Source organism: Seriola aureovittata, chromosome 15, assembly GCF_021018895.1.
Source record: "Seriola aureovittata isolate HTS-2021-v1 ecotype China chromosome 15, ASM2101889v1, whole genome shotgun sequence".
NCBI classification, from domain to species: Eukaryota; Metazoa; Chordata; class Actinopteri; order Carangiformes; family Carangidae; genus Seriola; species Seriola aureovittata.
The window spans coordinates 14,164,052-14,187,564 of record NC_079378.1 but is presented as its reverse complement, the minus strand read 5'-3'; the positions used below and the strand labels follow the sequence as shown (position 1 = coordinate 14,187,564).

At 40.9% G+C, this 23,513-nt stretch overlaps 1 protein-coding gene across 4 annotated transcripts in view; it reads right to left on the bottom strand.

Annotated features, from left to right (window-relative positions):
* cadm2a (cell adhesion molecule 2a) overlaps positions 1 to 23,513 on the bottom strand; it is a 206,174-nt gene that overhangs the window by 26,482 nt on the left and 156,179 nt on the right. For all 4 annotated transcript variants that reach the window (XM_056396986.1, XM_056396987.1, XM_056396988.1 and 1 more), the window contains 2 exons: positions 13,344 to 13,496; positions 10,441 to 10,578 (listed from right to left, as the gene is read on the bottom strand). In XM_056396986.1, the coding sequence (XP_056252961.1) occupies positions 10,441 to 10,578; positions 13,344 to 13,496 (291 nt within the window). The remainder of the gene's footprint in view (positions 1 to 10,440; positions 10,579 to 13,343; positions 13,497 to 23,513) is intronic.

Here is a 23,513-nt window from a genome sequence, read left to right as displayed (position 1 = left end):
CCCTGCGAGCGGTGATGTCTCGAAGGGAGAGAGGCCCGTCTAACCGGGAGGTCACCACCGACTTCTCCTGTCCCCATCCAACTGTCCTTGAGCCTGACACACTGTACCAAGCCAGGGCCGCCCTCTGCGCCACCCAGATGACCAAAGTTTCATCACAATACAGAATGACAATCCAGGGCTAGACTGAGATTCTCTCTGCATGCCTCAGAACGGACATACTATGAACTCTCGCTTTTCCTTCAGGTTCCTAGTGGTCGAGGAAGAAAGAATGACTTAATCTTTGAAACTTTAATGCCCTTCACAAATTCATTCCTAAATACTTTAAGAACTGCGGCTGTGTTGAGGTAACAGATGACACGTTTGCCAATTTCTGATGAAACCTCAACCTACACAGGAGACATAAATGTTCTCCTAAACTCTGCAAAAGCTGTTATGTATTTGCCATGCATTACAAATGACCATCCTCTTACAGGCCAGATGCAGAAATCTAAGCCAATGGTCCTGCACAACTCACCACTGCCAGATTTGCTTTTACCCACTGGCTGTTTTACAACTTAACTGTTTATACACACCCGCCTCCAAGCAGGTATTTTTAACATATTCTTCTCTTCAATCACATCTGTTCAACCGGTCTTTTGGGGGTGGTTGGTCGGCTAACATCATGCCAGCAGCAAGTATTTTAAAATCACATCAAGCCTGTTCATCCGCACTCCCACAAGGTTTTTTTTTTTTTTTTTCAAAAGAGAAAAGAAATCACTCATACACTGTATTCAGCTGTCCAGGCTTATCTCTGCATTCAGGTGTCGCCCTGCTTTGTAAACCCATGCCTCTCTTTTTCCTGTATTCTCATCACAGCAAATTTCAAGAAGTATCAGAGTATGTACTGTCTCTCTATCACGCTGGCCGCCCCTTGTTTGTACGTTTTAAAGAGACTGTTTACGCTCTATATCCTTCCCTCCTCTGTGCTCAACTGCTCCACTTTCTAAGCATCCCACCCCACTGTCTCCTCTCCCTCTCCATTCTGCCAATCAACCATTCCGCTCAGTCACTTTCCCCCAACTGAGGCAATGAGCCCGCCTCCCCCCACAGAGGTGAATGAGTGACAGGTCTGCAGCGTTAGTAGCATCCATCCACACAACAGCAGAGAGCGAAAATGGCTGGATTTCTTTACAAAAAAAAAAAAAAGACAGAAATTGCAGGAGACAAAGGAGAGTGGAAAAGAGTGGAGCGCCGGCGAGAGAGAGGACATTGAATTTCTAATATTCTGGCTTGCTTTAGCAGTTGCTACCTACCATCTCTATTGGTTATGCCAGTGATTCATACACAGCCCCTCCCTGCCTCTTTGTGTCTTCAACAGTCAAACGTTCTCATTTTATCTGCAGCCGGACAGACGGACAGTCACCCTTCCCTCTTAATCCCACTTTTATTCAGTTTTCTCTCTGCTCCTGTTCATGCTTCTGTTATTAAGGTTAGTTTGGAGATTTACGATTTATGACGCCTTAATCAAACACTTGATTTGATTGTACTGAGATGAGTCATATTGGTGTTCTTTTTTTTTTTTTTAACCACATAGCTGTTTCTGATTTTTTTTATGTTTTTGTCGTAGCTCAAGTTTGAAAGGATGATTACAACTTACCATAAATGTTTTCTTTAAAAAAAATAAATAAAATAAAATAAAGTTTAACTCAAAATATTATACTGTTTGAAAAAAATGAATGAATCATGCTGCACTGTGCAGTTTGATTGTACTCATACTATTGGTTCTAGACCAGAATTTAAAGACATCCACCAATGTAATAGGCACTCAGCGAAGCCCCTTTATTAACAAACCTAATGTTCTGTCTGCACTGAAACTCCTGCCAAGGTTGGCTTTCAGCAAAAAAAAACAACACAAGATTACTTCTCAAAGTGAGTTCATCATATTTCTGTCTCAGAGGTCCTCACTCAAACAACTGGGGAGAGAACAAGAAACTCACTTTCCATATAATTCTGCTGCGTGATTTAAATGTCGATTCAGATTCCTCCCTCATGGTGATTTGAATGGACTCTGATTGCCTTTGTGTGATTCAGGATAAGAGCACTACAGTAGCTGGTGTGCTCATACAAAGTTTGACTTTATTAATATCTTGATTCGGTCCAAAGTCTTCAAAGATCCACTTTGAGAACATAATAACAGTTGTCTAACAGCTAGTAATACCTCATGGTTAAAGTGCGTCAATATGCATCCACTCTGCTGCCTTCTGCACTGTTGAAAGTGTGTGTGTGCATGCTGGTGTGTGAGAGTGAGTATAACTCGTCTATAAATATCGTATCACAACCTAAGCACGGCTGTTATCGAGCTGCCATTAAAGCTCATTCTTGTCAATCAAAAAACTCATCTGGTCAATCTCATACTACACATATGTGTGCATGCCCACACACGCACACGCACGCACACACACTGTTGCCACTGGTAACTTCATATGATGGTGGCGTTTTCATGTTGGGCAAAAATAACCAACATGATTGCATGAAGAACTGCATGAAGCCTTGAAATACTTTAAACTGATTGTGACTAAAATTAAATGTTTTCTTCATTGGCTTGAATGAGCAAAGTTGGTGAGGAGGCTCAGCCTTTGTTGTCAAGTTCTCTGAAGAAGAATTTGAATAATTCTACAGTATTTCCATCAAAACTCTACGGAAGCCCTGAGAGACAACAACAAAAAGAAAAGAGTTAAGTGTTTGTTTTTGAAATCTTTTTCAGAGCCCCTTGAGGCCGAAATGAGTATTACACTTACATTCTCTGTTCAGCTTCTCTATGAAGCTTAACACCACTGTCATAAAATATCAACTGTTAATTATTCAACTACTTCACATGTAGCACATTCATACATACATAACTATCCGATATTGATTTGAGTTTCTATATTTAAGTATCAAAAACATGCATAAATCCTGTATGATGAGCTAGTAAGCAAGCTAAATATGCTTCAACATTAAGCTCTGGGGCTTGTCATTATACTATACAGTATCTAAATTTGAAGTGCAGCCAGCAGCAACCCCGTGTGTGCATCTCACATTATACAGTTATTCATCACTTGGCTCTGTTGCAGAGATTTTTTTTTTCTGTCTCACTGCTGCATCAATCTTCATTGTCAGAATTTATGTTTTACATTACGATGCAGCATTTTCTGGGATGATTTTGAGTTGATCAGAAACCTAGCTGCCAAATGAAAGAGAAGGAAAATATAAAAAGCTAGTCAGAGCTTTTCTTTGTTGCATACGTAAGTCCTTACTCACGTTGGATGTTAGAACTAGCAGGGAAACACAAACAGGAACAACTTATTTTCTGTGGTTTGTTTTAATTACAAGCTCAGAATCAGTCAACTGACTCACTTAAAAATGGCTAAATAGCTATAAACTGACAGTTTGCAGATTTACCAGGTTATAAATCAGTACATTTTTAAACTATCTACATGATTTACTTAAAAACATGTACAAAAAAAGTTCTCTTACACCATCTGCATGTTTATCTCTTTTTTAAATAGGAGAAATGGACACCATCCTTCCATATTCACCTGTGGTGCTTCTCCTTAACAAAAAAGCCTGCCAGTATTTGGCTGCAACTGCAGTACACTGTTCTGTGGGTGGGTGGGTGCTCAGGGCTCTGCATCGTTGGTGCGAGCCAAGACAGTGCCTTGGAGGATTAGAAATGGAAATGACAGGCGTGAAAAATGTGAGAATCTGACCCTTTTATGCCATTTCACAGGAGAGAGGGACAACCCGTGAAAAGATGGAGGGATCGACAAGAGAGACAGAGGAGGACTGCTGGGGCGGGGAAGGAAGCATCAACAACAGCGACAGAGCTGACTAATCCTGGCAGCAGGGGTCCGAGGGCTGACTCAACACACCCTGAACTGCATGCCATCTGAGATTTAAAACAATTTGCTCAGGCAAGAACAATGCAAATTCGCCTGTGGGTTAGGGTGAGGATAATCAAAATATATAGCAGTACAAAACACTCATTTAAATACAATAAAATTCATGATGCAAACAGAAAAGGATATGTTGCCTGATGAGTACCTAATCTGCATGCTCTCTTTTGCCTGTCAGATGAGCTGCATAGCAATAAGTATGACTAAAGTTTAAAACAGGAACACTAATACACAGCAGGCTCCAGCTCCAGTGAGGTGTGGAGATGATATATCGTGCCCTCCGCTAACTTTTCACTTATTCTGGCTACTGTGCAGTGTTCAGGGAGCTGGGACCTGTTGGCAGCCTGTAGGCATCCTAACTTGTCTGACCTGTCTTACCAACTGGACTGACGCATGGCTACGACCGGGGGAACAACTTCTAAATGTTAGGAGACTTTCTATCAGTGCCAGGCAGACCTGTATCATAATGTCCTTTCTGACACAAAATTCTCTGAGCATTTACGGCTCAGAAGAAGAAAAATGTCTATTGTGGATTCACGAAGAAGGTTTTCCGCTCCGAAAAGGAGAGGTCTGGTCTGGTCTCGGTGCCTTGGCATTTACAGCAGGACAGGTGCTCCACCTCCAGGATGTTGCTCTTAATGGGCATAGACAGTGGGTGTAGCAATCTGATCTCCTCTTTATTTTTCACCACACTGCTCTAAGTCTAAGTCTTTTAACCTGATCACACACTCTTAAGCTATCAGAGGCTGAGGATGAGTCAGATACATTTCTATATGGGGATATCTAACCAAGGGGATAGAACTTTAAAGGAAGAAAGAAAGACAGAAAGTATCAGGTGCAGTGTGAAATATTTGCTCTCAAGATATTTCTACTCTTGATTCTAACCATCCTGTGGTTGAAGAGTTGAGCAAAAACTGAGAGATTTAACTTAAAACTGTGATGCAGTGCTGAGCCGCCCAGTGCTATGATGTTAATTAATATATCAAATCACAGCATCATATATCAAACCATACCATATACAGTACTATCCAACAGATTCCCACAGATCTCATTTCACTCATTTCAGCCAAGTGCTTGCACACGTACGTGCATGCATGCAAGTACTTTTGCATTTCTGCTTCTCATGTCCAGGCCTACAGGATAGAGAGGGTGAATATGCATGTATATATATGTGTGTGTGTGTGTGTGTGTGTGTGTGTGTGTGCATGTGACTTGAGCATCTTTTATTCATGCCACTATGACTTGCAGGAGCCATCTTGAAATTACATCTTTAATGGTCATTGATCCACTCACATCCCAGGGAGGTGGATAGTATAACTGTGGTCCCAACACAGACTTTAAGTAGTGTGCAAGGTTGTGTCGCGCCGCTGAAAAGACTGAGAACGTATTTTTCATTTTTTAACTAGAAAACTGCTTTACATTCCTGAACTTAATCGTTATTTTAGTGTCCACAGAGCCACCAGCAGTGTCATCACCGTCAGCCTCGTCCTCTTCGAAATGAGCTCTAGGAGCTATTGCCTCTTCGCTTTCCTCAATTGCTCTTTCCGGAGAAAACCTTGGAATAATGATGGCCACCTTATTCCGTTCTCACTCGCAGCAGTCAAGGACAATTACCCATGAATGAAGAATTAGTCAGCACTATTTCAAAAAGGTTGTTCAGTCACTGTTAAACTCTTCAGTGAATGGGCAGACTTGAGTTATAGCGTATTGAAAAGTCAGCAGACAGCGACCTAAAATAGTGCCAGGTACGTTCGCAGTAATAGTTCCTTGTCCTTGACTAACATGTTTGACAATAGGACAGGGATGTGACCGCAAGCGAATCTGAATTAAATATCTGTGTGTGTGTGTGTGTGTGTGTGTATTTTTTTTTTTTCCCTTAAGCCCCTTTGGAATAGAGCTATCGTATAACATGATGAAGCAATAACCTCTACAGTTTAGGTCAGAGAGTATGATAATACGAGTCCGATAGCGAACATCCCCACCCTTATTTGAAATAAATATTCATTTCATCTCTGCCTTGCTTGGTCTCCACACAGCTCCCTCTGGTTCAGTGGTGTGTAAACAAGTGCTACATGTGGTGATATTGGCAGAGGTCTCTCTGGGTTGTGGTGTGTAACTGAGATAGAAATATATCATTACTGGGTGGGGACTGAGGGGATCTGAGGGACAAAGAGACTGAGAAATAAGAATATTGGATTCCGTTCCACACACACAAGCTTATGTCCTTACATGCAGGCTGTCTGCTCCATCTGTCTGTTTTGCTCACACACAAACATATACACAGATACACACATGCACACACTTAGCATAGGGTGTCTGTTAGCTGCATGCGCATGGGTGATGGACTGCTCCAGTGGCTCTGCCGGTAATATAATCTTCTCTATTCCCCGAGATCCCACACCAATATGTCACAATTGTCATTTATTCCCAGCATGGTTGCCCACAATCAGATGGCTTTTCACATTGAACACACCCTGATCCTGTCAGGATGATGAACACTTCAACTGCGCTTACATACACCTTCACATGCATATATACATTGTGTATTAACATGTGTTGCCCTTTGTGTTCGTTTGCGTCCGTGTTTATTTATTTAGTCAGTTTTAAATGTGGAAAAGAAAGTCAGACTGCCGGTGAGTCGCTTGCTGGGTTGATTGTTGTTGTTCCTCATTTAAATGCGACACACACACACACACACACACACACACACACACACACACACACACACACACACACACACACACACACACACACACACACACACACAAACACACAAACTCTCTATCTGTATCATATGTAACAAGTCAGACTGACTATCCAGACAATGTTTCACGCCTTCTTATTTCCACAAGAAAGTGGAACAATTAGTGGCAGAGATGCATTTATGGTGCGACAATGTCGAACTAAAAGTGTGAAACTGTTTGTGTCAATCATAATCTCCTGAGTTCCTGAACTCAACATGAATAATGCCTCACAAAAATATCACACTGAGAAGTGTACTGCCACCAAGGGAAGAACATGTTAATGGATTCAGTTTGATTAGATGTGGTGTTAAAAATCAGATTTGGACTATGTCTTCACTCTGTCCAGTGTCAGCGCTTCAGATTAACATTAACATTTTTTTTTTTTTTTTACTCTATAGGATGTTCTGAGGAAATCTGAATAAATATGATGACATAGATTCAATATCATCTCCCAGCTACAGTTAATTAAATAAAAAGATAACCATGATATCTGCTTAAAACTGTGTGGAAAACCATCACCGATTTGGTGCATATCTGCTTGCTTATCTGGACCCTGGGAAAACCCTAATGTGAGATAGCAGGCTGAGCTGTCTGGGCTTAAGATCGCATAGAGAGGAGCGTAATGGCAGACGCCAAGAGAGCTTTTCAGTGAATTCAGTGAGGCGTGAAACATCAGCTCCGATTGACATTCTTGACGAGTCCAATAGCAGATCTGACAAGAATCTTCTAATCTGACATTTGTATAAAGTCTCCAGGTTTGGCTTTCTGTTCTGGGACAATGTTACCAAGAATTTCTTTTAAAAGAGAAAAATGGCGAAATAATACTGATGCTTTTCCTTTCTTTGAATAGATCATTGCATAATAAACTCCCGCCTATATTGTTAGTTTCAACAATGTCAAGTGTTGTAAGACATATGCAGTACAGAATACAGTTTCACAGAAGGGCAAGCCTGAACACACAATTCCTGTCGCTTCCGGGTTAAAAACTACAACCTTGTCACGGTGAATAATATACTGATAGAAAATTGTACAAGGCCCAAATTAAAGATAGTCGCGTGCCAAGTTGAGGAGAGAATTATAGCATCTGACCTTAATGAGAAAGCGTATCCTCTTGAGACTACCTCCACTTCAAGCCACCAAGGATATCTCTGACTACCTGTTCGCACTCTGTGGTAAATTAAAAGAACATAATGTCCTGGCTAAGCTTCCATTTTGCCTTACAGGAAGCTCTTCTCGCAGTCGTGGGCCACTGGGAGACGCAGTAATCACCCGTAGAGACACAGTAAGCCTGTAAGGAAAAATACTCTGCTAATTAGTGTATATTCTGTTTCTATGCGCTTCATGTTCTTCAGAAGGGAAACAGGAGGAAATATTAACTGGAGTGACAAACTACTATAATACAAAAATGTGGTGATTAGTTGTACAAAAACAATATGTGACTTGGAGATGCTAACAAACTTAGCATTTAATAAGTGAGAGAGTCAAAGGATTATTGTTTACAGGAAATCCAAATGAGATCATGGATATAGAGATTAACGCGAGTAACGAGTTGCGCTTCGTTTTAATGAATGCAAACAGAAAAAGGTGAGGTTTTGTTGGGGTTAATGAACATAAGGATAGGAAGACTCCTTGCAGTTAACATGCTGGTACAGTGCTGATTGGTGAAAATAACCCCTCCCAGCTCCCAGGTGATAGATAAGGTAGTTGCCTTGTAGTTGAAACAGTATAACAACAGTCATTTAAAATACTGTGCATAAAAATGTTGTAAAAATACGTCGTACATGAATGTAAGAATAAATAGTGACTGTTGTCAGTGATACTGGAGAAGCCAAAAAAAAAGAAAAAAAAGAAAAACTGACAGCAGAATGAAAAGCATTAATATGCAAAGATATAAAACGAAAATCACGCATGCTTTGGCAAAAATTTTTTTTGTGCTTTATTAATGTTTTGTATAAGCAGGGAAATGAAGTCTGTGAAGTGTCTGTGTTTTGCGCTTCTCAAACGCTCCTCTTTACTACATTTAATTGGGCATTTAGGATGTGCAACACCTGGCTGCTTGTTATTCTCATTACTGAGTTTCAGTGATCTGTTGGGTTATACAAAGATTTTGAGATTTTGACAGTTTCTTTCCAATCATTTGCATTGTTTTTTTTCTTTGGCAGTTAAAAAAAAAAAAAAAAAGTAAACCTGTGATTTTCAGACACTTGCAGTCATTTAAATTAGAAAAGGGTGATTTGCATTTTTGTTATTTGACTTTAATCTGCTTTGTGAAACAACACAGAAACCTTGGTAAAAGTTCTGCAACTGTGCTAAAGATCTGTGACAGTCCTATCCCACTGGGTTCTGCATTTCATTTGATACAGAACCGCATCTGTTTCTCTCTTCCTCAAAAAAACATAATTTCATCATTTCGTGTCCCTAGCTCTCTTTTGTTCAATATTCTCTCACATCCTTTCTGTCTGTCGCTCTCTCTCTTCCTGTCCTTTTCAAACAATTACAAAGTGGATGGCTCATCAAGTAGAGCAGAGCAGGAGCAGGGTGGAAATGAGGTGTGGAGTCCAGTCAGTGTGATTTAGAACGGCCCTCTGATAACAAGGGAGGTTAATATATCGGTCTCAGGCCAGAGGACACATGCCGAATCTGCTCTATTAGAAACAACTTGTTCGGAACAGGTTCCCGCCACTTTTATGACAAAGGACTTGCTGAGCATATTGAAAGTATTTCAAAAAAACTAATTTGTATTTTCTGGTATATTTGTGCTTGATTACAAAGCACGGGGAGGTGGTTAGAGCCACCCTGAAATGAGATAACCAATATGGTTTTGGCAATTGGACAATAATTTGGAGATGGAGATGGGCCTAATTTAGTTGTTTGTTACAAATGGAAAATAGCTTGATATTAGAAATATCATTAAATCAGTAGATGTACTGTAACAACATGCATGATATGGTTTAGCTTAAAGCTTAAAACTATCACTAAATAGCTTCATTGCGAAAATGCAAACAATAAGAAATGTTTAGTCCAATTAATGAGGATGATTTTTGATTTAGTTTCTAAAAATAGATTCATCGTGTCTTCAAAAATAAAATGCAAGTGATGAAAACTGCACAACTTGACAATGTCAAAAAGAATCCCAACAATCAGCCCATTTCCCGAGAGGAAAAGCAAGAACTCTCACTCCTGGTTATGGGAAAAAAATAACTGTGCTTGTTATCATAATTTCCTCTACAAAAGTTTCACCATTAGGGATGGGAGTCGATAAGATTTTATTGAAACCAGTGCAATTATAGATTCTGCTTATCAATCCGATTCTTTATTGATTCTTTATCGGTTCCCTTATCGATTCCTGTGGATTTTCTGTGTTGAAAAAAGTAGGCCTATACAGGTTTCCAGTGTCAACAATAACACTGAACAAGATAGATAACTGCTCTGTTGTTGTTCAATCCATCAAGGGGGGTGGGGGTGGGGTGGGGGTTGGTGCTGTCTGCCTCTTTAGGTCTGCCTTGTATTCATTTAAAAAATGAAAAAAAAAAAAAAAAAAAAAAAGGTCATTGTTTTTCAAGGCACGCGGAACTAAGTGGAAGGCATCGATAAGGGAATCGTTAAGCATAAAGGCAAATGATGTGGATGGATCGAACCCGTTGGAACCGGTTCCAATGGGTTCGATCCATCCACATCATTGGATGAACCTCACCGTGGTTTCTTATTCTGAATCCCATGACATGCTTGTATGACATAATCACACAGATGTAGGTCTAAATGCAGATGCAGATGTTGCATACCTTTGACCTCCTTTTCGTTCCTGAACCAGCGCAGGTCAGCGGCGGGCTTGCTGCCCTGAGTGATGCAGGTCAGAGTGATCTGGTCGCCCTCCAAGGCAGGCTTCGTCAAGCCATCGATCTCTGGCTTCTCTGGCACGCCTATAGGATGGAGTGAAAATCACAGAGATGGAACTAATTGACACACAGCGGTTTGTCATTATGCAGCAATAATATTATCATGCCGTACTGGAAATTTCCCCTCCGGCTCGGCCTCCTGCAGAGAGATTAGAGAGCAGACTGCAGAGCAGCATCAACGAGCGGTGTCCTGCTCGAGAACACATCAGGGAGGTTTCTCGTTTTTGGATGGTCTGTCACACCACTGGGCCGTCCCCTTCGTTAAGGGTCGGTCCACATGAATTACAAAGAACCACGTTTTCTCACATAGCGCATGGTTGTATTTATCCATGCAGGCTGTGAGACATACAGTATGTCTGTGACTACTACTCAAACACAAGAGGGTGAGTCGAGTTTCGTTTGTGGTGGTTTCTCTGGGTAGTGCTCCTAAAGAAATAGTCCCTATGACGAAAGAAAAGGTGTGCGTTTTTTCCTTTGTGCATGTGTGTGTACATATGGATAAGCAAAGGGGTTATGACACAGAGAGGGCCACATGGTTGTACAGAAAAATGCGACAGGCCACTGTTTTAAGTGTGTAGTGTGTGCCTTTCTAATGTCAATGAGCAGTAAGTCGGCCTCAGGCTGAGTGAATGAAAGGTCTGTCAGTCAATGCCATTGACTGACTCTGGCCTTGTCGGTCTCACCACCTCCTGAAAGGTTTATTACCAGAGTTAAAGGTCCTCCTGTTTTCTGTCCTTTTTGTGAGAAACAAACTGCATACACCACCATGACAATAGCCGCTGCTCGGTACATACAGCAGCGGTGTGCAGTGCAGATCTACTCCTCCTCATCTAACTAAATGCTGTACGTGTCATTTTGAGTTTTCAATCCATCGTTTTCCAGTGTGTAAATTGCAAGTGTCGCAATATCTAACTAAGTATTGTGGTGTGCGTGTAAGAATGTGAATGAGTGAGTGTGGCTTGACTCGGAAAAGTGTATGAGGCTTTTTTCTCCCAGACTGAAAGAGAGCAGATCAACTACAATGTTCATCTTATACAGTTAAGTTCCTCTTGGGTGGCTAGAGGCTGCAAAGCTTTAATCCGTCTCTCTGTTTGTGTGCGACTGAGTGTGTATGTGTGTGTGAGTGTAGAGTATTGTGTATGTGTGCGTGCATGTGTGTGTGTGTGTGAGTGTGTTTCTCTTCTCATTTGTGCAACATGGATTTCTGTGTGCTGTGGTGTGTTTGTGTGTGCTGTTTAAGCATGACCAAAAGCGCTTTCAAGACATGAAAAAGAAATGAGAGCTAGATTTCCGATGCTTGGTGAAGAAAAAAAAAACAAAAGAAGAAAACTAGATCTCAGGATTGATAATTCCTGTAGTCATTGTGAGAATTTATTCAGAGCTTATATCAAAGTCAGTTACTAATAGCTGAACTTTTGTGCGGTGCATTCTTAGCCGAGCTCGCGGCACAGGGACAGCAATGTCGGTCTGTCGGTCGATCCACCACTTTGCTCTCGACAACTAACGGATGAATTGCCGTGAAATTTGTTACACACATCCATGTTCCCCTCAGGATGAACTGTATTCATTTTCGTGACCGAGGAACTTTTAAATCGGGTCAAAATTTTTATTTCTCCAAAACTTTGTTTAATGACCAAATACCTACCTAACATGCCGAAAGGCTCTTTTTCTTGTTGATGTTTATAATGCGGTGATGATTCTGATTTTATAAACATCATAAATATATGTACGGTTCATAGTTGAATAATGTTAGTGCTTTACTTATTAGTGGATTTATTATGTTTTAAAAATTCTATTTGTGGTAATAGATAAGCAGATGTTTATATTCATTCACCAAGAATATTTTTGAGAGAATTTGATTGTGAAGCTTGTTTAATTGCAGGTTCATTTGGTTGGAGTTTGGTATTTTGTCCACATGATTTTCAATATTTTCACTCCCAGCACTCTGTGTCCTAAAACAGGCCATTCCCTGGCTATTTTGTGTGTTTATTAAATCTCCCTCCGTTTCCTGGCTTGCACCATTAACTATTGTTCAGTATTGCAAAAATAATTTTCTCCATATCCTTATTGAGCAGTAGCCTTTAATGTCTCTAATTCTCAGAATGCTTGTTAACACAGAGAGCCAGCTAATGGTTCTGGAGTGCACGAGCACATCTATTAACATTAGCAAAAACTAATTGGCAAGATAATAAGGCCTGTGGCAGGAAATGAGACAATGTTTTCTGTGGGGCTATGATCACAACACAAACATTACTAGGAAGAGAGGGAGAAAGGGCCTAACTGGTTTTTATTTGTCTGCAGATGTAGACACGCGCAACAGGCTTTTTCTAACTACAACTAAATGTGTTTGTCTTCAAGGCAAAAAAACCCCCAAAAAACACAACAAAGCCATACCATTCAGAAAAGCATGAATGCATGGAGTTCTTATTATGATAATAATATTTTGAAATTGACCCATGTGAAAAATACCACAAACCTTTCCCTTGACCAATGACCTCCAGCCATCGCTAATGTTCTCCATTTATTTTTGGGCTCTTCTGTCGATAATGATAATGGTGATGTTTTATTGTTTTAAAATCTAAAGCTTCCACATGGAATATATTTTAACATCGGTCATATCCTAAGACACAGAGAAGAAGAGCTTCTCCTTGGAGCGTTCACTAGTCAGTCCGAGGAGTACAGCGCTTCCTCGACCACCCAAAAACGTTTTTTTGTCCGGACGCTGTTCAAAGTAAAGATGGTCGAGCAGACAGACCGACGTCATGTAACTGTGTATCCGCTGCACTTACCTAGAACAGTCAGGTAGGCTTTGGCCGTTCTCACGGGCATGGTGAAGAGAGAACAGGTGTACATTCCTTCATCAGACAGCGAGACATCACTGATGCTGATGGTCAGCTCCGACCACGACGCGCGCACCAGCTCGATCCTGTTGTCCCTTAAAGCTGGACAGAGACAGACAGAGGGTTAGTAAACAGATCGTTAAAATATCAGCAAACCAAAGTGACGGGGGCCCTCTTCAGCAGTGTTGCTGGGAGACACACTTCAGCTCCTGCCACACGATCATATTTTCATACACAGTTTTAACATGGTGAACTCTCTTCCTCCTGCGCTTGATAAAACTAGTTCATATAATATTTATGTATTGTATTTATAGTTCATCCTCTGTATTTTACATAATGGTAAAGCAGAAAACTGTGTCGAGCTTGGAGTCCATTCTGTTATGTCTATTGGAGACACAAACACACACACACACACACACATATACACACACAGACAGTCAAGTAAACAGAGAGAAAGAAAGAGCGACAGAGTAGCAGAGGCATGCTGAGAGTTTTACAAATGCGAGATCACAGCAGCATGAAACGGCAAAGTAAAAGAGAGATCAGTCGTGTGTGTCGTCGTCGTCCCCCCCCCCCATTATACGATGCTAAACATGTGCATATTGTTAACAAAACCGCAGCAGAGTGGCCACCTTAACCACACACATATTCTTATCCAACTGTATCAGTACAAGCATGCCAGGAAAAAAAAAACAAAACAGAAATCTTGCCTCCAAAAATAGCCAATTCAGCTTTTGGCATTATTTACAAATGTGTTAATTTAACTGCTATAACCACACCTACTGGTACACAAGGATATGCAACATTCCTAATTAAGTTTGAAACGCTAAAGCTGGCGGTACATGTGTCAGTGTTATTGTTGTTTTCTATACTGTCAAATAAAAACAGTGCTGCCCTGTGCTCTGCAAACCAAGCTGTGTAGTGTAAATAATGTATGTACGGACAGATTTAAATGCAATCAGAAAATCACATGAAAAAGTGACCTTAAAACTGAACTTTCAGCTGAATCTGAAAATGCATTCAACAGTGCACCTCTACAGTTTACCATATACAGCCTCCTCAGCTGGAAGCCCTCGCAGACACTTTACTTATATGAAAATGTAATCTTCCAAAAGACATAACAGGAATGGAAATCAATAATGCAATAACAGGCTGAGAAAGAGGCCTAATGAGAGTTTGGCAAGATGCGAGACTTGAAATGGATTTGCTGAAATTGGACAGCCAGTAGAAAGACACTACACGGTCTTCAAACTACACTTCATACTTAATATCTATGATACAGTGGGAGCAGGCACTGAGGTTTCAGACTGCGGTGACACCTTTAAAAGTGACATGATTCTTGCCTGTTTTGTCCAAGGTGTGCATGACGCTATATAGAACTGCACAAAAGTCTGGTTGGTAACAGAACATGTGGATTGTTGAGTGTGCAAAAAAAAAGAAAAAGAAAGAAAGAAAGAAAGAAAAAATTGAATTCTTTCTGTTTCTGTGGCCTTGGCTGCTCAACAGATTTATTCAATCCTTCTTTTCACGAGTACAACACCTTCCTACAAACCTTATTTAATATGAGCAGCCAAGGCTACTTTGCTTTCACTCTCCATCAAAGTGACTTGGAGCAAACCTCGCTTGAGTACAGTGCGTGTATTTGTGTGCGTATGTGTAAATGTGACTGTGCATGATGGGATTCAGCAGAGAAGAGGCACGATTGTTTGTGTACAGGTATTCATATTTTTTCTTTCATGTGCCCGCACATGAAAGAAAAATTCTTGTCTTATGGTAATTGTGACAAATCATACAAAAAGTAGAGCACCCTGCTTTTGTAACCTCTTCACAAATTTGAAGAGTAAAGGCCATTAGACAGTCTGTTTGTAGAGTACTTTAAAGAGTGGCTGGCTGGTGAGAAATGATACCCAAGGTATCTAAAGTACTGAAACTGTGTTTCAACAGCCTAAAGCTTTAAGCCGTCATTAAAAAAAAAAGAAAAAAGAGAGTCATGTTTTCTTTCCCAAATACCTCAACCTTCCCTGACAGAGTGCGACAAAAAATATAAAATGTGTTATTTACCGGGGACGTAATACACAGCAACAGTCAATTAACTTTGGAAAGAGCTTTTCAGAGGATGGCACAGACATTATCACCTTTTAAAATGTAACTTGTTTTGCCAGATTCTGAGTCTTTTGACTGATGAAATCAATACCAACTGCTACAGTATTAGTTGTGTTTTTACTCGCTTATGGCTGTAATTTGTCAGTCACTGGTAAACGTCAATAGCTCTGGAAGGGACTCTGAAAGGAGGCGCATGGGCTGCGTTCTCTTTACAGCTTCTGTGTATGCTGCGATGATCACAGAGCTGACAAATGTAGAGAAGAATGTCAGTGAGCACACTATCTCATGTCATTTGGTTTGCCAAAGGGACGGGTCGCTTTGCTTTGCCGGTTTCGGGATAAACACCTACAGTAACTGGCGGTTGAGGTGTAATCAGTTTGGCTAAACGACAGCTGCTCGCTCTCATTTATTATTGCATTTGTTCTGTCCCTTCCCGTCCTTCACAACACCGGTTATCCCTTCATGCTGTGTACTGAGCCTGAGCGGGCGTGACATGTTGATATGAGCACATGACATATCTTTAAGCTTGGCACAGGTGACAGAACATTCCTGTTTCTACGTGTGTGCGTGTGCGTGTATGAGTACACATGGCCATCAATGCAAGACCACCAAATTAGTTTTAGTCTAACGCACTGCCAGTTCAGCTAATGGTGAGACCTGTCCTGAAAAGATAGTTGTTATGTCTCATGCAGAATGTATAAAACATCTCACCAAAGAATAAAATACAAAGAGGAGACTATTTGGAATGATTCGAGACAAAGACAAGATTATTTTTTTTGCCTCTGTATATTGTTCTGTTTTTTTTCTTTCTTTCTCTCTGAGTCTCTCAGTTTCTCTCCTTCCTCCCACCTAGACCTCATTCTGTCGACTCAGGCAGCTCCACACTAACCTGTGAAAGTGTACAAGTCAAACAATGCTTCAATTTCAGCTGTTGTCTTATTTGCTTTGGGCAAGGAAGTATGAGGAGGCAAATGTCGGAAAATACATTTAATGTTGCCGGCTCACAAGCTGTGGTGATGCAACTCTGCTTTCTTCTTCCCCTCTTGTCAATAGCCCATTGAGGGACTTTGAGGGAGAGATTGAAGTATATGGAACAATCTGGCTTGTTGCTCTTACGTAAGCAAGTTAACTGAACTCGCGATGACATTGTATTCACTTTTATAACGAGCTCTGCCTGACTGGGAGCGTTCTGATTAGAATCTACTGCAGGTAATGTACCGACTTTATGTGACTACCTCACACAAGCCCGTGTCAAAAATCCATCCATCCATTAGCTATACTGCTTATCCTTATAGGGTTGGGGGTGGGGAGGCTGGAGCCAATCCCAGCTGACACTGGGCGAGGGGCAGGGGTACACCCTGGACAGGTCGCCAGTCCATCACAGGGCTGACATAAAGACAACCAGTCATACTCACATTCACACCCATGGGCGCTTTAGAGTTGCCAGCTGACCTGAACCTGCAAACTCCACACAGAAAGGTCTGAACCCAGAACCTTCTCGCTGTGAGGTGACAGTGCTCACCACTGTACCGCCGTGCCGTCCATCCCTTTAACAACATATGCCATTTTAACGTTAAACGTTAAAGTCGTATTGTTGTATTTTTGCTCAAAGATTTTAAGATAAACAAAGAAATACTATCAAACAACGTAGAACATGTGTTGTTAATTGGTCTTGAACTAATTAGGCTATATTAACTTCACATACAAACAATTAAGTCGAGCTGACGGGGGATGAGTTTGTGTGTCATATTAACATTTGTGTGGACTTTACAGTAAAATTTAGTGTCATGGTTGGACTGGGCTTTATCGAGCAGTTTTAATGGATCTGAAGCTCGTGTTCATTCCGATTAGAATCTGGATTCAGTACACAGTCGTGCTCAAAGTAGTGTTTCTGCATTTTTTCGGTGCTCACAGGCGGATATCAGGATAGTTTAGGTGCCAAAAAGCAGGATCATCCTGATCCCCCTGGAAGGGTGGATTCAGACTGGATTTAGAAACATGAAAGGTGTTATATATAAGCATGAAATCAGAATATAACTGGTAAGGATCCTATAATACAGTCAAGAATACTGAACCAAAATTCATCTTTAAATGAACAAAAGTCCCACATCAATGGTTAGACCAACTGGACGGGGAGGTGACAAATGACTGTGTTGCCAGGATCGTTTCGTCTTTGATTATTTTCTCCATTCAGACTCTGACTTTTGTCTTAAAGTTCTTCGAGTTATGATAGTTTAATACCTTATTAGTCTACTTTTACTTTGCAATTTGTGCACAATTTTTGCAATTTTTGGACACTACACAATACAACACAAGAATACACTAAGAAAGGACGGGAACATGCACACACACAGTGCACGTGACACATTTTTTATTTTTTAAAGAAGATTTTTCTGTTAAATGTACAACAAAGTACAGTCCACCTCCAATTTTCCCCCATCTTTATTTCTCCCCGGCACTGCAACCTATATTCTCTCGCTCCGTGCCCAGTGAAAGGCTGATATCGACAGAGAGGAGAGGGGAGGAATGTATCCTTCACTATTTGTCTGCAAAGGTGCTGCAGCTGCCCGACATCCATTAGGGAGCATTAGTGCAGACAGTCCTGGATGTGTTCATAGAGGATGGCGTTGTTGTCGACATCAAAGGGTGGTAGCTGATTTTGTATTCCACAGTAACTACTACTACTTACTGATTGTGCAACCATATTTTTTTGCTCATTTAGCCTTAGCCTGCGTCTCTCTGTGAATATGGAAACAGAGACGGAAAGCGAGGCTGCACTTGTCAGCATCAAAGTTTGATTTGTTTTCGCAACAAATGGGCAATACACCTCTGTCTGTTTTGCTTCTTGTTTGTTTACTGTTTGTGTGAGACAGAGAGAGAGAGAGAGAGAGAGAGAGATAGATGTCTTTTATACATCTGATTGCCTTAATCTCAGCAGAACGCACACAGAGTACCTTGAGACATGACTATTTTATTATTTCGTACAAACAGATGCAGTTTGAAACCCAGCGAGGGCGGGAAGATTTAAAAAAAAAAAATAAAAAAAAAAATCTAATTAGAAGTACTGGTGAGCGTCGGTTCAGAGGAGCCGTCCGTGCTGAGGTTCCCTTGAATGCAGCCATGACTGATCAGATAACAGAGAGTAAATGGCTATAACACCAAAGTCACAACATTCTCTGTTCCCAAACAGTGTATTCAGAAAGAGACAGAACAGAAAGGGAAAGGGTCAGCCATCTCTTTCTATAAAATCTCTAGAGGGTGAGAAGAAAGGCACGACTTTGAAAAGGAAAACGGAGACAGGGAGACGCCGCACAGAGAGAAGGTCAAAGACGTCTCGTTACTTTTAAATTAAAAGTGACATTTTTATTCCGGTGGAACACGTTCAGCCAAATGGTGAAAACGTGTTCTCGAAACTGACTGTGAATGACACAAACACACGCTTTGCATGGCGTTAACGCTCCGTGTTAATCTTTGACCCATGGATGAGTTACAGTCCAATATAAACAAAGCACGTGCAGTCACCGAAACCTCTGTGTGGTGTCAGAGGAAATCAGCTGATGCTGCAAGCACAAGTGTGGGTCCAGAGCAGTGAGGTTTTATTATATTGGTCCATCATTTCCTAATAATTTTCCAAAACGTCTCCCAGAAAGAATTTATTATTCTATGTGATTCAGTGTTAATTATAGGGCAAATAGAGACACTGTCCAAATGGTTCGTTTCCAATTAATTAACCCAATTAATTGCTGACATAACCTAGTGAGTCCGTGAGTCAGTGCACAGCAGGTGGGCTGAACATACCACAATGTAAAACCTCGTCTAAAGGCAAGCATATAACTCAGCAGAGATGAAATAAACATCAGAAGAACGCCACAGATCACTACAATAATAATAATAATAATAATAATAATAATAATATACAGTATATTTTTTTAGGGTGTGGTTTTAACTTTAAACTCCACCTGATAAGCGTTCAGAAAAAAAAAAAAAACTGCAGTGGGAATCAGTGTCAATGTTAGCAGTAGAAGCCATGAGAAGATGTGAATATGGTGCGTCGACTTAATTACAGCATCTGCCTTGTGAAAAGCAGTGAGCTATACGGAGCGGCGAACTGGTGGTTTCCTCTTTTTCAGCCTTGCCTCCGTTTGTTCTGACACAGTTTGTATCCATACTCCAAAACAAACAAACAAACTCACAAGCAAATCAAACAAGGGATATTGGTGCATTTGCATGCTTCATCCCATATTTGCTTTAGCTGCTTTTGATTTGAAAAGCCAGCTGCGGGCCGCTCTCTGCACTATGACTGTTTTGCTGATGACGGCTGGTGTGCCGCGCTGCGTGCAGGTTGCTGTCAGAACTTTAGCTGAACCTCAGGCTCAGCAGCAGCAAACCGTGTTTCCCAACATGCTTCCTGCTGCACGTGAACTATTTTCACGACATCCATGGTAACTAATTATGTTTTTTTTAATGAGTTTTACAACATAAAGTCCTGAATCTTGCGAATTCAAAGCTGTTTGACATCTGACACAGGCAAGCAGTTTTTTTCCCCTCCAAACACAATTACTCATTGACTATTCAAATCTGCCTGTGACTCAGTATTGATTGCTATAAATGCCTCCGTTTCATTTTGATCACAATTACCCAACAGCTCATCGTTTTCTTTTTTTTCTTTTTTTTAAAAATTCATTTCAGACCGAGGGAACAAAACTACTGGAGTCAAAGTGACTCCAGAATCCAAAAAGCTTTCTCCAGCTCAACATGAGGAAGCCTACTGTCACACACAACGGATGGTCTTGTGATTCATCTGTATGTCGCCAGAGCCTCACTAAAATTGCAACACAGCACACCAGCTATACACACAGGTTTATGTATATGGACTATAAGAACATATCTCTTTGTATCTTATTTGGCTGCATATCTATAAGGTTTTCCATGGCTGCGCTCCTCCATCATTAAAGGCAGCTGGTGAGTAAACATGATGTTTGTGCTCATGTGAATATAGAGTATGTATGTATGTATGCGTGTGTGTGTGTGTATGTTAAGGTTATAGGTTAGAAATGTATAACTCTAACCTCACTCACGTTAAGCCTGTCATGTCTGCACATTTGTCTTTGTCCATTTATTTGCCTTCCCTCTTCTCTCCCTCCTGCCCTTTCCTCCCACATCCTTTCAGCTGCCCTCCCCTCCCCTCCCTTCCTACCCCTTCATCCACCCAGGGACAGTATGTATTAGTATAGAACCTTGGCAGGTGTTTGCTCATTCAAGTGACACAGTTTTATAATGAGAAAAGTGCAAATTTCAGAATATACATTCAGCTCCCTCTGTCTGGATGTGACTGTTCTCTTTTCCTTGTCAACAACCCATCTGGGGACTTGAGTTTGCCCGTGTGTGTGTGTGTGTGTGTGTGTGTTTGTGTGTCTGTGTATGTGTGTGAGGGACGATAAAGAGAGAGAGAAAGAGAGAGACAGAAAGAGAGAGAGAGAGAGAGAGAAAAAAGCAAACAGAATGCAATGTTTATTGAATAGCTTCATGTATATTCTGTATCTCAGCCGTTCCTCAACCTCCGGTAACTGTTATACCTCTCCGAGACTCACCGGCTTCTTAAAATGTAAAATGTGCCATACTTCCTCCAATAATTGGCTTGTGGAGATTTTTTCCTGTGACAGAAAATGATTTTCTTTCATCGGTTACTACGTGCCATTCCGAGTTCAGTGGGACACCTCCACCAGCTCTACTTCATTAAATCTTTTGTGCGAGGCGGGTCAGTGAGGAGACAGCTGTTGCATATAAACCTTATTGTATTTTGCACAGGGATACATCCCCCCACCCCCCTTAAAGCATAAGAGTAGAGGAACAGGCACCTTGGTCTATAAGGAGGTACAGGTTTTTCTACATTTATCCTTCAAAATGACTTTGAAAGGCCTTTGGAAAGAAAGTGGACATTGCTTGCGGAGCTGCATCTTCACAGTGACCATGCTTAAAAAAAAAAAAGAAAAGAAAAATCTCTCACAGGGTTATTCTTAATTTCCGATTCCCTTATAAAATATGGTTTCTTTTTCCAGCTGTGTTCAAGAACTTTTTTCCCGGAAGAGAGAAAGAATAAGCCTGCCACTAAGTGTGAGCTAATTATTCCCATTTGCCTGAGGTATTTTTCCGTGCACCTCACAAATGATAAATGGCTCTACTAATAAAGGCAGTAATAACTGGATCTATTGCTTCATTTGACAGTGGAGTCTCTCTCTTGCCTTAACCTGCTTTAAAGCAGAAGAAACGGAGCTGAAGCGGTTTCTCTCATTCACAGGCAACGCGAACACAATCGATGACAACTATTCAGATCTGTGCTTTTAATTATACCATACTCGTCTGCACCTCTAAATACTATGCAAACACAAGTGAGAAGAAAAAAAAAAAAAGAAGCCTTTTAAATGAAAGGCTGAATATTACACTCAAACACATGCAAAGAAGTAGACGATGGAAGAAGACGCCAAATGCTCAAGGTCAAAGAAAAAGTTTGCTTGTGTCTTTCAGAGGTGATAGCTGTGTCTGAGAGCTCTCATAAAATGCCTCCTTAATTCCTCTCCTTTATCCCACCAAGGCCTACATTCGTCTCCTTTTTCCTCTTTTTCTTCCTCTCATGTTTTATGGTCCTTGTCTTGGAGAGAGGGGACTTGTTAGGGATCTTTGGAGATTTACAGTTACGTTTTTTTCTATCAGAGAGAACACCGTACCAATCTTCAGGCCGATATGAAAGGATGTTTCATAGAGGCGCTCTTCCAGGAAATAAAAAAAAAAAAAAAAAAAAAGACAGCTGTCTCCGAAGTTTAACTTTCCTGCTAAGATTAAGTTTTTGAGAGAAAGTTCTGCTATCTGTTTAATAAAAAGTCTTTCAGGCATTTCTTATTTTGTTATTTACTTTGGAAAACTTTTAAAAGCCTATCCCCTAAATTGCTCAGGCACAGATACTCTGAATGCATCAAAGCTTTCATGGCTCCATACTAGGGAGGTGGAATGCTTGACATTCCACAGGCACACACGTATATGTGCACTTACAAGCCTACACACACACACACACACACACACACACACACACACACACACACACACACACACACACACACACAAAACCACAAACTCACACAACCAACAAACAGCCAGCAAATTGATTCAGACAGCTGAATATTTGACATCTGAGGACCTGAATGGTTTCATATTCAGCAGCTCGGGGGTCTCAAAACGAGCAGTTGGCCCTTAGCTGTTCACCCATAACACTAATCTTAATGCTTAAACAGATTCAATCAATCCGCAGACGGTGCAGCGTAGGTGGAGATGTCCACCACAGGTGCAGGAGCAACTTTGGTAATCCTGCAAACAACATCAACAACATAATCGCTCGCACATCAAAAAAAAAAAAAAAAAAAAAAAAAGCTGCGTGTAGAGAAACTGTCTTGTGCTAATCCACCGGTGCTTATGCGTGGTGACTCACCGGACTCGAACTGAGGGGGACTGACTGGGTCACTGTCTCTTTTCCATGAAACTGCAATAACATGAGCCAAGACCAGTCTGTCTCAAGACCATTCATGTTTGCATCAACCTGGCCACATTTTGGAAATGTTAACCGGAGCATTTTGGTCAAAGGATGTCAGACGTTGTATTCGTTGTGTTTGTATAATTGTGTTGCCAAATTTTCATGATGGTCGTACACAAAGAAATATTATTATATTGTTTTTTTTTTTTTCAAATCCTCAAATGAACATTTTGATTCCTCCAGTGACGAGTAAACAAGACAAAACAAAACAAAACAACAAATCATTCTTAGCTCATGGGGGAAGAGCACATGCGCATGCCATGTCTGAAAGTGACTCAAGACAAAACGCCCTGCACCCTAATGCCAGACTGCTAATTATTGATACCAAACCTGAGAAATAACCACCGCTGTCAATACCTACGTCTGCTGCATTGGTCAGATTTTGGGGCGAATCTGTAAAATATTCAGATCGACTAAATGTGCGCTGGAGGCAA